The sequence below is a fragment of the Oryza brachyantha genome, chromosome 8 (assembly GCF_000231095.2).
Source record: "Oryza brachyantha chromosome 8, ObraRS2, whole genome shotgun sequence".
NCBI classification, from domain to species: domain Eukaryota; kingdom Viridiplantae; phylum Streptophyta; class Magnoliopsida; order Poales; family Poaceae; genus Oryza; species Oryza brachyantha.
This window is the reverse complement of record NC_023170.2, coordinates 1,861,658-1,878,475: the sequence shown is the minus strand read 5'-3', so window position 1 is coordinate 1,878,475 and position 16,818 is coordinate 1,861,658. Positions and strand designations below refer to the sequence as shown.

Below are 16,818 nucleotides of genomic sequence, written 5' to 3'. Positions count from 1 at the left end.
AGGTTATGCAATATAAATCATATAAATGATGGAATTAATTACTATAAAGTTGAAACCGTGAAGATGTTTTAGGGTTATCTAATGATATAAATGATACAATTAATTATTATCAAGTTGAAAAATCTATTTTAGAAATATGAGATGATGAAATTCTATATATAAACATTCTTAAAAAAAATACACAAATCTTTCGGAGAGTGTCCACATAAAAAACAATGAGTAATCGGGGAATAAGCTGGTAAAAAAAATGCAACCTTGATCCCTATCTTCTTTTTTCTTTTCTTTTTTCCAGACTACATGGAAAAGACAATATATGCACACAACATATCTGCTTCAGATTTGAGTTGAGAGATGAGATTTGTCTATTTTAGTTGAAAGTCCTACTGTGCTTGAGAAGTTCCTTTGAATGAGTTGAAAATGCATAGTTTGAATCCAAAAGTTTCTTTAAATCTAAGTTGAAAGTTGACTAATTCAAGTTGACACCTTTTGTATGTTTAGTTGAAAGTTGTACATGACTTTCTGTGTTATATAAATATGTTTTAAAGAAACCTACTAGAATTTTAGACTAGCGGTTTGGAAAACTATAGATTTCATGCAAGTTGCCCGTATGTAGTGAACTAATGCTATTTCGAAGGACTAGCCGAATATCGACACATTGCAATTAAAAAAAGAATCGCAATAATTACCATTTCAAATATTAATCCAAGAATTCATATTGTTAGAATTTGATATCTTCCCATTAAATACTTTAAATTTGTAGCATTTTGTACTATTCCAACCGTCTCCACCCTCTTCTCCTTGTTGAGTTATGATCCAAATTCATTTGTGCTAGGATAAAGGCCAACTTCAACGGAGTGAAACGTAGGCAAAGTGACCCATTGGGCCATGTGCTCGGGGACGTCCGGGGGTGTGGGGGTGGAGTCCCGCGGTATGGACTCTATGGATTCTATGGTTTCACCTTATATATACATCTTGTAAGGCGCCGTGTGGCGTTGTAATCTCATCCCAATATAGTGAAGATATGTGCTGGCTGGCGTCTGTGGTTTTTTCTCTCCTGCTTTAAGAAGGTTTTTCATGTTAAGTCCCGTGTCTTTGTGATTAATCTATTATGTTCATCATTTATTTGCCTGTCGTTTCCTAATACTCCTCGGTCTGGTGATGAGTGATGACCTCTGGTAACTACAATAAATGTGAATATGTGATAATGGAACAACGCTACCAATTATCCAACATGCAACCTGAGCTCCTCAAGATGTTGCACATACTCAAAAAATATCATTACTTTTTTTATTAACTGGTGTCTTGCATAGATTTACTCTAAAACTTTTTACCATAAACATGGATTTCCTTTAAAAGAAACTGTGACAACTAGTGTTTTGGGAGTTCTCAATTACATGTGCCCCAAAACCTATAATTTTGTGATAATTACTCATCTTTTTTGTGGCCCAAACAATTGGTCTATCACAATAAGCTCAACTATTAACGATATTGTCGCTAGCTTGACCTTTACCCTTAAAAGTACAAGCTGAAAAGATCAGTAGGCTTGTGTCATGGTCAAAAAATAAGCAGCAGCAATCTATGTAATCAACATGGACAGCATTGCCCTATAGATGTATCTATATAGCTTAATCTTGCAGTGTGAATGATGTGAAGCCCCACTTAACAAAAATCCTTGCTTGCAGCTTAGGGAATCATGCCCATCAGGGCTCCTAGCTGTTCTTCTACAGTACCACTCTGGCCCTGCACTTGCAACTGTCTGCTGTCAACTAACAGTTTGCACCATGTATTATAAAGAAAACTTTTTATTAATCTCAGATGATTACATCAAGGTGATACGATCAATCGAGAACTACTTTTAGCCTCTGAATAATTAAGATGCACACATCTAAAAAACTAGACACAAACTTTATCATTTATTACAAAATAGAGCAAAACCTAGCTAAAAAGATACCCTCAATCTAGACTGTCACCCATATTCCTGAGTAAAAAAAACTATGTGACCAACTGTATTTGCCAATGTGAATGTGTGTGTGGCAATTAAATAAATAACCTATTATAACTGACATAATGAAGGGAGCCATCTGGAAGAAGAGAGGACACACACATCCATACAAAAGCATTGCACAGTGGCAAGCACACCTGCAGGACCATTGGATGGCGGCCTTGAGGTAGTGAGATGAAATCAGGACCATCCGTTTAATTGACTGATGAAATAATTGAATAGCTGATTGATTAGCAGTGCCCTAGCTATGCTATAGGGTGAGGACCTAGGGCTGCTTTCGATTTATAATGATATCTTTGTTTCAAGATATTAATCGGCTCTTACGCATATGTTTTTCGCTAAATAATGTTTTTTTTAAAGTTTCCATATAGAAGTTGATCCTCTTACCGTTCGGAAGTAGATTTTTAACTTCATATTAGTTAATTTTATTGTTTATACCATTAAATAGTTATAAAATATTTCATCTGTCAAAACAACAATGCCCTAGATAGCCTCCCTGAGTTAAAGATGTGTGCTCAAAGCAAATGCAAATTAAGGGCTTATTTGGCAATGTGGGATGGGCAAATGATGCGTCGTAATTATAACACATGTTCTAATTATGTAAACAAGCGACTAGGCAGATACATCTTTGATGCAAAGGCTCGATTAAATTCCACTATTAAAAAATATAGACAATCAACGACAAAACCGTATTCTTGTGTCAGAATACATTGGTCGTAGGCTCTAGGTCAATGACAGAGGCAGACGAAGTAGACACTTTTCATTATATAAAAAGCGCTTAAATTTGATCATTTCACTTCTCTTTATACTTATTTGATAAAATTTACATTTTAATACGTAAATTTAAAGTTGATTTTACGGGTTTTCTATAATAGTTTATTTTCTAACCTTTGCTTTTAGCTCGCTAATAACACACGTATAAAATTTTTAACCATAAATTATTTTTAAACTTTAATAAACTATTTCATTTACATCTAATTTCAGCAAAACAAAGAGGATTCTGGGTTATACATTGTATTGTATCCTGCATTTTTATACTGAAAACCAAAACCAATGAGCCCTGAAACAAGCCTCAATGGGGATTGGGGAAAAGAGACAGCACAGAGAAGAGAAGAGAATCAACGAGGTAGCGGGAAGAGGACTGCATTGCAAGAAAGGGTGACGTCCTAACCATCCTGGACTGCCTTAGCCTAACTAACTCGAGGGACTGAGTGAGAGAGATCACACTTAAGCTTAGTAGTATATTGCACTCATCATGAGAGCAAGCAAGCACAAATCAGTTTTAATTTGCAATGCTTTTTTGCATATGCATGTGTTAGTGTGGCTGGCTAGCTAGCTCTCTCTTCGTGTTGGTGTTGCTCCTTCCTCAAGCTATGTGCTAATCATTAACCTCACAATCTTGCTCGGCAAAAGGATCCCTGAATGCTACAGTGGCCTCTTGATTTCAAACAATCTGATGGGCCTGAGTAACCCATAGAAATGGCATGTTTTTGGAACCAAGGCAGCTAGATCAAGCAAGATTCTCTGTTAATTCCAAGCCAAGGTTTCAATTTCACCATAATGTTTGACTACCTCTCCTTCTGAACGCTATATGTCCACAACCTTCAGCCTGAAGTTGTAACATTGTGTTCACTGACTGCATGGAGAGCTCATGAAGTACAATGGAAATTATGATTGAGACAGTAATTTCTATATTTTTGTATAAGTAGTATGATCATGATGAGTTAATTTACACAGCCTGATGCACATCAAAATCCAAAGCTAATAAGCAAAAGAGTTCTCATTTTCAGAGTATTTCATGAGAGATTCTGAACATCTCTTCTTCAGACTGTTCTTCCAAGCAAGGATAGTCATTTTTCTTATAGTAATAGAAGAAAGATTTAAAAGCTTGAGCTACTCACATCACAAATGGTGAGTTATTTGCTTCAATCAATCTCTCATCAATCTAATAGTCCAGTGTGGTATAAAAATGTTATTTGCACAATCATAAGTAACACAAGCAATAATAATTACAGGCCAGTACTCCTTGACAGTGACCTATTAACCCACATATCCATGAACAGCATATTATATTAGCTCCCATACCATTGATATTTCCTTTTCTTTATAGAAGAGTTAACCTCTGGCCACTGGGCATGCCAAGTTGCCATCCTGTAACTTTAGTAAAAATCTTTGTATATTAGCCTTTTTTTCCCTAGTGATTTGTATATTAGTATATATGTACTAAGGGCCTATTCGGTTTAGAGGAACGAAACGACTTCTTGTGAAAATTAACACACAGTAAAATTCATGTGTTCCAAAGGAGCTCTAAAAGTATTTTTTATTTCCATCAATATATGATGACCACAAACCCTTGTACTAATTAGATTAATTGCAAAAGGGGAGCAATTATATGAAATTTTTTTAAATAAAATATCATTCTACAATAACTGGAATCCCAATATAATGGGACTACATGCACATGCTTGCCAGTTGCTGTGTTATTTTGCTCTCATGTAGCTTATCTGTCACGTGTGTAAACCACAATTTTAAAACGATTTTCTGACCACATGCTTCCATTGCCTGACTTTCAGCCCTTGCTGCTGTTCAAGGGCCCCTGCTCATAATTTTTTTTTTGCCTCCCTAACCATCAGACTGGACAACAAAATTGCTTTGTTTCTACTTCAAATCTGATGATATTTTTTTACAATTTTTTTTGTTAAAGAACAACCTAGTTAAACTAAAACCGTTCTTGGCAATGATGCTTCACCCAACTGGTCAGAGATAGAAGTTTTGTCACATATTGGACAAATTTGAAGAAGATGGCATAAATCCATCCAATGGTAACTAATTGCGGAAACAACGTTCAAGAAAACAACGTTTTGTTTCCCCTCTACTTTTAAAACAGCATTTTTAGCTGGCCATTAGCATTCAACATGCATGCATCCTCAACTTGACAGCATATGTATGCATCTCCAGTTCCATGTCTTCATAAACACTTGTCAATATAATTTTTAAGAGTAAATTGCACAAAACTCCAGGTATTATAGTCGAAGTTGCAAAAAATCACATAAATTTGGGCGCGTTCCATATAACCTTGGGTGCTATGGTACCAGTGTTTCATAAAACTACACAATTGATAAACTCTACTTAAATAGGACATATGTGGGATGAAATTTTTATAAAATCTAACATGGAATGAAACTCATATTTGCTCAAATAACTACGAGTGCCTCGTAACGGCAGCAAAAACTCCAGACTCACTAATAATCTCACGTTTCGTTGAAATTAAGTATAAGCGAAACAACTTATTAGCGATTAAAAAGTAACTCAGGGGCAAAATTTTATGTACGTCTTCTTAACGATCTAAAAGTAAAACCCAAAAAAATAACTTATGATGTAAAAAACTCAAAATCAACTAATGAGTAAGTATGGGCATAAGTGAAAAAAAAGCTCCTAAATTCCTATTGAAAACACACTCGCGGATGCGTAGTATAAACACTTACCAACATTTGTTCTTCATCAGATGGTCATTACAGGAACATGTACTGAGCCATATAACTAAATCTGTTACCAAGACATTAATACAGTACCACAAAACTTACATGGATTCAGATTATTTCAGAGACAGACATCTGGCACATTAATCACATGAAAGACTGCACCATTAACTGCTACAAAAGTAATTGCTGTTCAGTTAGTGGTGATGTATCAACCTGCAAGATTTTTCTTCACCCCAATTAATAGCCCCAGTAGAGTACGCTGGATCTATTTTCTCTGAGACCCTGATTAATTGGGTTCTTGGTGATTAGTTATGGATATCTACATCATCGACCTACGTTCTTGGTACCACTGTCATCATGCAGCAAGCATGCAGGAAAATTATATTGTCGTCTGCAAGTTGCAAGGGGAGAAATTTTTTGCAGAGAACCGAGGGGCAGTAGTAGTTCGATGGATGGATGGATGGATGCAGCAAACGTACGCTTTCCAATTGAATGCGATCAGTGTCACTGCCGAACTAACGAGCACAGTGAAGGCCAAGGAATCGATCGAGGGATCGAGCTAGCTCGGCCGCGTGAGATGATGGAGGAGGCGTGGTGTGCAATGATCCATGGATGGATGGATGGAATGATGGGCTGACGGCGATGGTACCACGGCGGCGTCGGCGTCAGGGAGAGGCCGCGCGGCGCGGCCGGTGGCGACGACGACGGACATGCATGATTGGGAGTGAGGAGGGGTCCAATGGCCGGCTGATCGAGTTGCTTTTTTTGGCCGCCTGAATTTCTTGTGCATTTTGATGAATGAAACTGGTCTGAATTTCTTGACATTTTTTTCGATAACGCAATTCAATCCAGCCTCGACATTGAGATGTATCTGACCAAAGAATGTCTGAACATCCAGCTCTGAATCACTTTCATGTTTCAGAGAAGTACATAACTAGATGTTGGTCAGTATGTTGCATTAAATATCTGAGTTTGATGAGGGATTTGTGATGTACATGATGGCTTAATCAGTTATTTTGCCAAAGAAACTTGTTTTGCTTTGCACAATGGCAATTGGGACTTTGGAGACGTCTTATATTTCTTATCAGACAGAGATAGATTAAGTTCTTGGGAGTTGCTTAGAACCGAGTGAAGTTTTTTGTTCGTTCAGTTAGCTCAAAGAGAGATTTCTGATTTGAACAAAGATGTTTTCACCGAATTCTAGCTGAAGCCTTGCAATTTAATTCACACCTCTTTCCCTGTTGTCAAGTCTCAGAATTGGTGATCTGTTATTGTTTTTTTTTTTTTGGGAAAAGAATGTTAATACCACAATCTGAATGTAAATTCAGTTACATGCTGCGTACAGGCCAATATTGAATATTCAGATAAAACCTGAATCCACAGAATGCCAAGAACAGGTACCATTATAAAATCAAACTGTACATCGTCAGGTCATCAAATCCATCAGAAAGTGATGCATCAGTAACAGTCACTACATGACTCATGCTGGTATTCATTATCCAACACCACACACACAAAATAATTAAACAAAAAACTGAAATCCTCTGCTTCATTAATTGGAATACAGAGACATCATCTACAAATACATGCGACAATCTTAATGAACTATTGCTAGCAGTGCCAGCTACAGCTACAGCTTCAAGAAGCTGAAGATATTCAATTCATTTCATTCATTCAGAGCAGCAGCAAGCAGGAAAACAATAATTCAGCAGCAACAGCAGCTGAGCTGACAGAGGTGATCACTGATTGGATTAGCCCTGTAAGATCGCTGTGACAATTAATGAGATCACCAGAGAATCTTGCTTTTGGCTGCAACCCAACCCAACCCAACCCAAGCTGAGCTTGATGATCATGCTCTAAAAATAAACAGGTCGATATATCGATCGATCGTACAGGGACGATGAGATGTTTATGGTTGCCAAGATTTGAAGGGGACGTCTCCCTGCAGTGGTACTCACTCCAGAGTGTCCACTGCAACTGTACAAGAGTTCACTCTCCATCAAGCTCTCTCCTTCTTCCTCCTCCGGTGGTCCATCTCGTCGACATGCCGTTGTCGTCGCAGCTGCCAGTGGGCCCGGCAGGAAGGCCTCCGCTGGTGATGTGGGCCCCACACGTGTACAGTAGGGTTTGTGTCGCTGACGTGTGGGACCCACTTTTTCATACCTGTGCTAGATTAATTTTTTTTTCTTTTTGCTGATTTTTTTGTGTGTGTAAGAGAAGATCTTCTTCAACTTTATGATAATTGGATTATATAGCATCAGGGAGGAATAGTATTGAAGGACACTAAGCACGCACTTGTTTTTTGTTTCTTTCTTTCCTTTCTTTTTTGGTACAGAAAAGGTCAAAAGCAAAACTACCTTTAGGGAAAAACAAGCTAGATAGACAAAAAAAAATCAGTTTGCATTTATCTAGAGGATTTTTTTTTCATATTATTGCTAGAAAATAATCACATTTGTCCTTATATTAAACCATCATTAATTCCTCATTTCTTTTGACATGTACCTGCGGTTTTGTCTTGGCAAATTAAGTAATAAGGGTCTCCCTATTAATACAACTAGGAATACTTTGTTTTTAAGATAATGGATACTTTGATGAACTCAGCTAACTATATCAAGATGACGCAGGCCATGTTCGGAAAGGGTGGGTGTAAGTTAACTTATCCGACGCGGAAAACGTAGTAATAGATTAGTATATGATTAATTAATTATTAAAAAAATATAAAATAGATTAATATGATTTTTTAAAATAACTTTCCTATAGAAAATTTTTATAAAAAATACACCGTTTAGCAATTCGGAAAGCGTGCGTGTGAAAAACGAGGGGTTAAGTTATCTTATCCGGAGGAGCGAACACGGCCACAGTAGTACCGAGAACACTTATGGTCTCTGCACCATGAGGGCGCCCAACTTTTCTGTTAGGCGTATCTCCATCCGAAACAATTTTAAAAACAAAAATATCATTTTTTAAATGGGTATTTTCTTATCCGTAACGGGTCGTAACTATCGACCATTATGAATATGGTTAGTTTCCATAACGGCCATAATTATAACTCGTTACAGATAAGATTAGTTATCCGTAACGGTTCGTCCTACGACACCCGTTACCGATATGTCCTTATCCGTAATGGATCATAATTAAGACACATTATAGATAATGTTAGTTATCTGTAACGGTTCGTCCTACAACACCCCTTATCGATACGTTCTCATCTGTAATGGGTCATGGTTTTATCCCGTTATAGGTCATCCGTAACGGTCCATAAGTATGACCCGTGATAGGTCACCTTACATCCGTAACGGATTATTCCCAGCGAGCATATTTGAAACGGGCTGCATTTTAAGCCGGACCGTATCTCGAAGAAAATGAACCGCTACCGATAAAGTGTTCTGTACTGGTGCAAGCAATTAATACCATAGCTTACAAATATAATGTACACATACAAATACTGAAAACCTATGATGTGGCGATTGTGACTACTTTAATTTGCCTGACTGCATTAACATAATGTACACATACAAATACTCTGAATCTATGAAAACTTGCGATGATGGCGATAGTGACTTCATGTGTATATATATACATACAAACAACTACGAAACCTAGCGAAAATTCGCAGTCAGTCACCAGTACGTACGTACATCAATAGATATGTTGATTTCAAAAGGCCAAAAAGGTTAGGTTTCGACAGACGACAGATTCGAATCCAAACATCAAGATCAGGAGGCCTATCGTCGTCTCCTCGACTACCAAACTTCACATTTGCTTGCTAACTACCAACACAGCCACACACCTCATATATATCATGTACACACTTTAGTTTCTCTTCTGTTGACAACAGCGTGCATCTCATCTTCGTCGTCGTTTATATATATGTATACGTCACACATGCATGTGTATGCATCAAAGATATATTAATTTGTGCATGCCTGACATCATCGGTATCTTATACTACCTCTGTTTCATAATATAAGATGTTTGACTTTTTTGTTGTAACATTTGACTATTAGTCTTATTCAAAAATTTAGTACAAATATAAAAAATGACAAGTTGTGCTTAAAGTTTTTTTTGATAATAAAGTAAGTCACAAGCAAAATAAATGATATTTTTATAATTTTTTGAATAAAACAAATGGTCAAACATTGCAACAAGAAAAAGTCAGACATCTTATATTATGAAACGGAGTAAGTATATTTCTACTCGTCCGTCCCAATATAAGTATATTTATAGCATCGTTGATACAATCAGTTATAAGAAAAATTAACTTAAATGTCCCTCGTTAAATAATGAGATATGGAGTGAGAGATATGTATGGGTATAATAGATAAAAATTTGAATACGAGCTGATCAATGGGATAATCAGTACTGCATAAATGCACTCTTAATTTGTGAGATATATTTGAAAACCAAGAAAAAAACACTTATTATATAATAATAGAGGCAGTACATGTTAGTTAGTTGTACGCATATACTTCTCCCATGTATAATTAAGCTACACACACCACTTGAAAAAATAAACTCTTTTATGTTTACTGAAAAAATAAACTCTTTTATGTTTATACTAGCTAAATACATTTTTTGCTACAGAGAAATATGACATATATTATATGTGGTTGGTTTCCAATTTCGCAGGCTCCAGAAAATTCCTGCATCTGCCAGTAACGGTTCTACATTGATCAAGACAGTATTAACTAATTACCATATCATGTGTGCCTATGCAAGCTACTAAGCTAGTGTGTGTGTAGCTAAGCCTTCAGGTTAGAAATACTAATAGTGAAGCAACCATTGATTAATTCTCTGTGTTTGATGCCATGTCGCTGTAGAGTTAGATAGAAAGCACCAATTAAAGTGGAACAGAGAACAGGGCCCTCACCAGGGAAAAATTTTGCAATGGAAAGTGTAATGCTGATGCCTTTGCATGCTGAGCTAGTTTTGCTTAGCAGAGGGCCCCTCAAGAAGCAAAGTGCAATATTATAATTATAATTATAGTTTATATAGCCGACAATTAATATTAATTAACTATTAATTAATTAATTAATCAGTCTCAAGGAGGAGGAGGTGTGATGGAGACAGAAGCTGGAGGTAGAAGAGGAAGGGACAGCCCAAGGTTAGCTATAGCTAAGAGAGAGAGAGAGGGCTGATGCATATTAAAAGGGCTAAACACCAACCAAACCCTTTGCTCCTCCATGACAATGTGTCATGCATGCTGCTATGCTAGCTAGATCAAGATAGCACAAATTGCTGCAGAAATATTGCAAGTTGCACAGGCTTGCAGTATCAATTAATCCCAGCTAGCTGCTAGCTGATATTATAGATTTCCACTTATATTAGCTCCATATATACAGTTGTTCATATCTGGATCATCAGGTGGTGTGTGTGTGCATTAGCCATCAATTAGGAGGAGGGATCATCATATCATCAGCTAAGCTAAGCTAGAGAGTGCATGCATGGGGCATCACTCCTGCTGCAACCAGCAGAAGGTGAAGAGGGGGCTATGGTCTCCTGAGGAAGACGAGAAGCTCATCAGATACATCACCACCCATGGCTATGGCTGCTGGAGCGAGGTCCCTGAGAAAGCCGGTACGGCTCCATCGATTAACTGTTCTTGATTGATCATTTGATCGATCAGCATTTTTTTTGTTGAGTGGTTTTGGTTTCGTCAGTTTGCTGAATGTGTGTGCTTTTTTCTGAAGGTTTGCAGCGGTGTGGGAAGAGCTGCCGGCTCCGGTGGATCAACTACCTGAGACCGGACATCCGGCGAGGCCGGTTCACGGCGGAGGAGGAGAAGCTCATCATCAGCCTCCACGCCATTGTTGGCAACAGGTAGGCCACAAGCTAGCTTGCTTGCAGCAGCAGCAGCAACACGATGAGAAGAAACTGATCTTCTCCTCTTGGCTAAGTTGATTTAATTTCTTCCCAAATCCCTGAACAAACACTAATCTTTGATCAAAATCGATGCAATTTTCTCCTTCTTCACATTGACGTGTTCCATTGTCATCTTGGTGATTTGCATTCCATCTTAATTAGGATAAGTTAACTGATTATGGGTTCTTCTGTTCATTGGCAATGACTATCCCCATTTCTGACTGCCAATAGCTGTCGATGCTGCTCGATCTTTTCCCTGAATTTTTCTCCTCTCCTTGCTTCATTTTCAGTTCACAATGATACTGTTTTATCAATCGATAATCCCGTCATGACATCACATGCCAAAAGTGATATGAAATTTCCTGAAAAGAAAACTAAAGGTGATTAAGAAGTGTCATAGTATGGTACTTATATATGGCCTCAAGCTACAGTAAATTTTGTCCAAGGTTTTCAAACAAAATTAATTCACAAATATTAAGAGTTTGAAAGGAGGCAAGAAGTCTAGACAGACATACATCATGTTGACGTCAAGCATGACAAATTATTCGTATTATTAGCCGTCGTTTTCTACTTGTTTAGCTTGAACACGACGATTATAACAAATCAGGCCGTACATATGTGTAGCATTACTTCTAAACAAAGGATTCCAAATTTAAGTGTACGTGATACAACAGCATCACGTAAAACAATAAATATTCTTGAATTGAATTCTATATATATGGTACCAACTTGATCATTAGTTGTATGATTATTTTGACCAAGATGACGTGGTGCGTATTTGTGTTTTGTAATTAAGTATTTTAGAGTAATTAATTCATTGCTGTGTCTCTGACAGGTGGGCCCACATTGCCAGTCACTTGCCCGGCCGGACCGACAACGAGATCAAGAACTACTGGAACTCGTGGATCAAGAAGAAGATCCGCAAGCCGGCCGCCGGCGGAGGCGCCGCCGCCGCCGTTGCCACCACGACGAGCTCGGCGTCGGCGACGACGAGCCCGAACAACCCACCGACGTCGTGCAGCACGGCGACGTCGGACCACGCCGCGGCGCACCACAACCACCACCAGCATCTGCAGCCGGCGTTCGGCGGCGCGACGGCGGCGGCGGATCACCTGCAGCTGGACGCCATCATCAACCAGAACCTGATCGCCCTCCCCCCGAAGCTGGCGAGCTGCGGCGGCGGCGGCGGCCATGACTCGCCGCCGCCGTCGGGGCTACCGCACCACTGCCCGCTCTTCATGTTCGACACCACCGCCGCCGTCAGCCCGCCGCCGTCGTCGGCACTAATCCCGACCCACCACCACCACCACCACCCGTCGTTCATCGCCAGCTTCACCGCCGCGATGGCCGACGCGCCGACCTACCTGCCGCCTCTAGTGGACGGCATGGTGGGCACCATGGGAGCCGCGGCCATGGACTGCGTAGGATCAGACGACGACCACCACCATCAAACCACCACCACCACTGCCGCCGGCGCCATGGTCACCACCACCAATGGCTTCTACAGCCATATTCACCATCACCAGCAGAAGCAGCTGCAGCTGCAGCTGGAGCTGGAGGAGGAGGAGCAGCAGCAGCAGCAGCTAGGGCATCATCAGCACGAGCACGAGCACGATCAGTGGGACGACGACGAAGCACAGCATCTGCTGATGTGGGACCAAGACGAGCTAACACCATCCAACCTGGAGGCCATGGAAAGTGGTGCTCACTCCCTCCTTTTTATGGGACCAAATGACCATGATTAAGTTGGTAATAACCCACACACAAACAATCTGCATGTGCATATTTGCATCTCACACAAACACATCAGCTGATCCCATCTATCTCTGAATCTCTGATCGATCTGATGATCTTTTGATCAATCTCTCTCTAGCACTCACACTACCCCATCTGATCTGTCTATACACATGAAATAATGAGGTTTTGCAAAGGCGCGTAATTTATTGTGTTTTGGATTTTTTTTTTCCTCCCCCTCTCCAAGAGTTTTTTTCCCCTTCATTTTTCTGGTTTTTTTAATTAATTTTTTAATTTTTTTGGATTGGAGTGAAGACTGAAGAGTGTGTGGTTAATTGGGTTTTTGTAAAGAGATCGACCACCATGCATGCATGGCATGGCAGGGCACTTGGAGTGTGTAATTTGATTGATGTATCTAAGTGAAGTTATAATAAACACAGGAGGATGACAACAAAATGGAAAGCTAGAACTGTCTCCCCTTCTTTGCACTTTTGGATTCTCTTGTGATTGTTTGCTGTATTGTGCATGTCACTTTCTGTGGCTGCTAGCTATGGATATATTGTGTGTGTGTATGTATATATGTGTGTATGTGTATATATATATATATATTAGTTGTTATATATGTTTTTTAATATTATAAAATATTTGTTGTTGGTTTCCTCCGCTGATGAGGAGGGTGTTATCATCCATATAGTGCACATTTTTAATATGATGAACTTGGGGAACTAAGTAGGAGTAGCTCGTTTCTCACCTGTAATGCTAGCCAATTACATCATCAATTTTAGCACGTAAATTGTAACTACTTGCTAAAGGATCCCTGACGTTTTTTTTTGTCATAACGAAATATATGGATCCCAATATTGTGAGCCATTTGCTAGGGCTTCAACTTTAATATCCATATTTTCTAGTCTAGGAGCAGGTCAGGCTAGAGTAATTTTAAAAGATAAACTAGAGAAATAGACCAGAGTAATTTTAAAAGATAAACTAGAGAGATATATAGAGCAGAGTTCGGGCCATCTCCACCGCACATATGTAATTAAGCAAACACGAAATACATTTGCATGGTTTTTGTATGATTGACTATTGAAAGGTTATATAACACTCAATATTTTGGTTAAGGGAGAGGGTTTACCATATCGACAAGAACCAATTGGTTATTAAACCCATCTTGAGCCACTGCACACCATATTTAGAGACCACTCGATAATTCGACCAAGTTCAAACAAATCAAGCTATAATTGAAATGTTTGGTAAAGTTTGTTCAAAATTCATTCGTTTTGGTCCCGATTATCATGATCACAGTAATTAACGAAATCGTAGCCATCGATCTAGCGGTTCGGTTCTCTGTGCCTAAATGAAACTTTAAATTGAGGGCATTGTTACGGTAGAAGGATAGGAGTGTAACAAAATTTAAATCTAATAATGTATTTTTATAAGTATATTAAATGTTTTATTTAAAACTTTGATAAGATATACTTAGCAATTTATCTATTTTAATATGAAATATTATATACAAATTTATTGTAATGTTATATATTTTAGTTCTAATCTTACTGCTATAAAATTTCTGTTACACTACTAACAGCGTAGTATAAGAAAATCAAATCTGTTGGATCTAAAATAACGACAGATGGCTCGTAGTAACGACAGATGGCTCATAGTTACGGAAGGGTGTCTTAAAAAATCCTAAATTAAACCATGGATTGTACACTACTAGAAAATCTCATATGTTTTCATAAACCTCCCATGCATGAACGTACACCAACCTTTCCGTTTGACCATATACGTCATATTACATATAAACACTACACTCTCCTAGCTAGTAAATTAACAACTTGAATTACAAAAACTCTAAGTGCGATTCCAGTTGGGCCACTTAATTTGATTGTCACATATATATTTGATCAGAACAATTGATATTACTGGAAAGAGATGCCTTAACAAAGAGGCAACAAAGCATCAAACGTAGCTAGCTAGTGTCAATAAAACTCTTTGTTAATTAATGGATTGCCGTGTCAATTAATCAAGCTAGACACTATATACCACTGTACTACTCTGAGATTAATCAACAATATCCTTAATGAACTATATTGACATCTCCAAAAACCATAGTATTACACTACATTAATTACTACTCCCTCCGTCACTAAATGGTTGACGCCGTTGACTTTTTTATATACGTTCGACCATTCGTCTTATTCAAATTCTTTTGTGCAATAGGTAAACCTATATATATGCATAAAAGTATATTAAATAATAAATTAAATGATATTAAAATAATTATATAAATTTTTTGAATGAGACGAATGATCAAACGTATATAAAAAAGTCAACGGCGTCAAACATTTAGGGACGGAGATAGTACTTACTTTTTCATGTTCAAAATATATGTTATATATATGCATGCATGGTACAGCCCACAAATTAACGACAAACATATATATCATATGTGTGTGTTAACTAAGTGCTAACTATAGCCTATAGCTTAGCTAGCTATAGGTTACTTAGAAACCAAGCATGAAATTTGTCAAATCTTGATGGATTAATTGGTGACTTGTTGCATCGTGTCATCGCCATCCCAAGAATGTTCGTCCCTACAACTCCATATATTGTCACATCACCCAAACAGCGTGCACACACACACACACATATTTAGTACAACACACACACGCACACAAGAGGATGCATGTGTGTTGTGACTTTCTCGAATGAATATTGTTAGGTGCTACGTTATAGCCATCTGGGCACAATGACATATATATAACCAGTTTTAATTAATTACTTTACCTGTTTTATAATAAAAATAATGTAAGACTTTCTACCATTATCTAAATTTATAAAGATATTAATGAATCTATATATATATATAAAAGATATATTAATAAATACTCCCTCTGTCGATCCCTAAATGTTTGACGTCATTGATTTTTTTATACACGTTTGACTATTTGTCTTATTTAAAAAAATTACTAAATATGTAAAGCTATATATATGTGCATAAAAATATATTTAATAAAATGATATACAAATAATTAATAATTATGTAAATTTTTTGAATAAGACGAATGGTTAAACATGCAGAAAAATATCAACAGCGTCAAACATATATGGACGGAGGTAGTATAAATCTAGTCATAGACAAAACATATCATATGAAAGGGAGGGAGTAGTGCATACGTGTGGCTAGGTCTGGCCGGCCATGCATATTAATTTGACAATAATTAACAGGGTTAAAAATCATTTTAAATTGGAGACACACTTGTTCATCAATGAACATATAGGTCCATGCTGAAAACTATGTTCGTCCAAGAGAGAAAACGACATGCATGGATTAAGAAATGCATTACTTTTTTTGAATAAATTATGTGCAAATGGCTTGAAACAAATGCAATATTTTTAGGATAAAATATATGCATGGAAGTGGTCCTATATATATAGCTATATGTGTCTACATACCAGAAGCACTGATCATATATACGTCAGATGATTCTGCATTTGCATGGACGTCTGTCTCTGCCCTTTTGTTCAAAAGGCACAACAACGAAAGATACATGCAAAAATTAGGTGATTAATTTTATTTGTGTGCATATATTTATCGATCTTTCGATATCAAGAGAAGGCAGGGAAATTATGATTAGTTAGCTGATTGGCACAAGAACATATGTATTCAGCCTAGCTATCAGGAGGAGTGCACTAATTAATAAGTGACGCTTCTGAATTTAATTAGATTGTCACAGG

The 16,818-nt window shown here is 37.8% G+C and overlaps 1 protein-coding gene across 1 annotated transcript; it reads left to right on the top strand.

The window, feature by feature from the left end:
* Nucleotides 1-10,629: 10,629 nt before the first annotated feature.
* Nucleotides 10,630-13,568, top strand: LOC102716994. The gene is made up of 3 exons (XM_040526851.1): nt 10,630-11,061; nt 11,175-11,304; nt 12,182-13,568. The coding sequence occupies exons 1-3, from the start codon at nt 10,929-10,931 to the stop codon at nt 13,089-13,091; spliced, it is 1,173 nt and encodes a 390-aa protein (XP_040382785.1). The 5' UTR covers nt 10,630-10,928; the 3' UTR covers nt 13,092-13,568.
* Nucleotides 13,569-16,818: the final 3,250 nt, after the last annotated feature.

Bases quoted from the DNA above. Each gene is read 5' to 3' on its own strand.
- LOC102716994 (XM_040526851.1), top strand. From the start codon at position 10,929: ATGGGGCATCACTCCTGCTGCAACCAGCAGAAGGTGAAGAGGGGGCTA. The intron at 11,062-11,174 runs GTACGGCTCCAT...TTTTTTCTGAAG, and splicing joins CGAGGTCCCTGAGAAAGCCG to GTTTGCAGCGGTGTGGGAAG. The intron at 11,305-12,181 runs GTAGGCCACAAG...TGTCTCTGACAG, and splicing joins CACGCCATTGTTGGCAACAG to GTGGGCCCACATTGCCAGTC.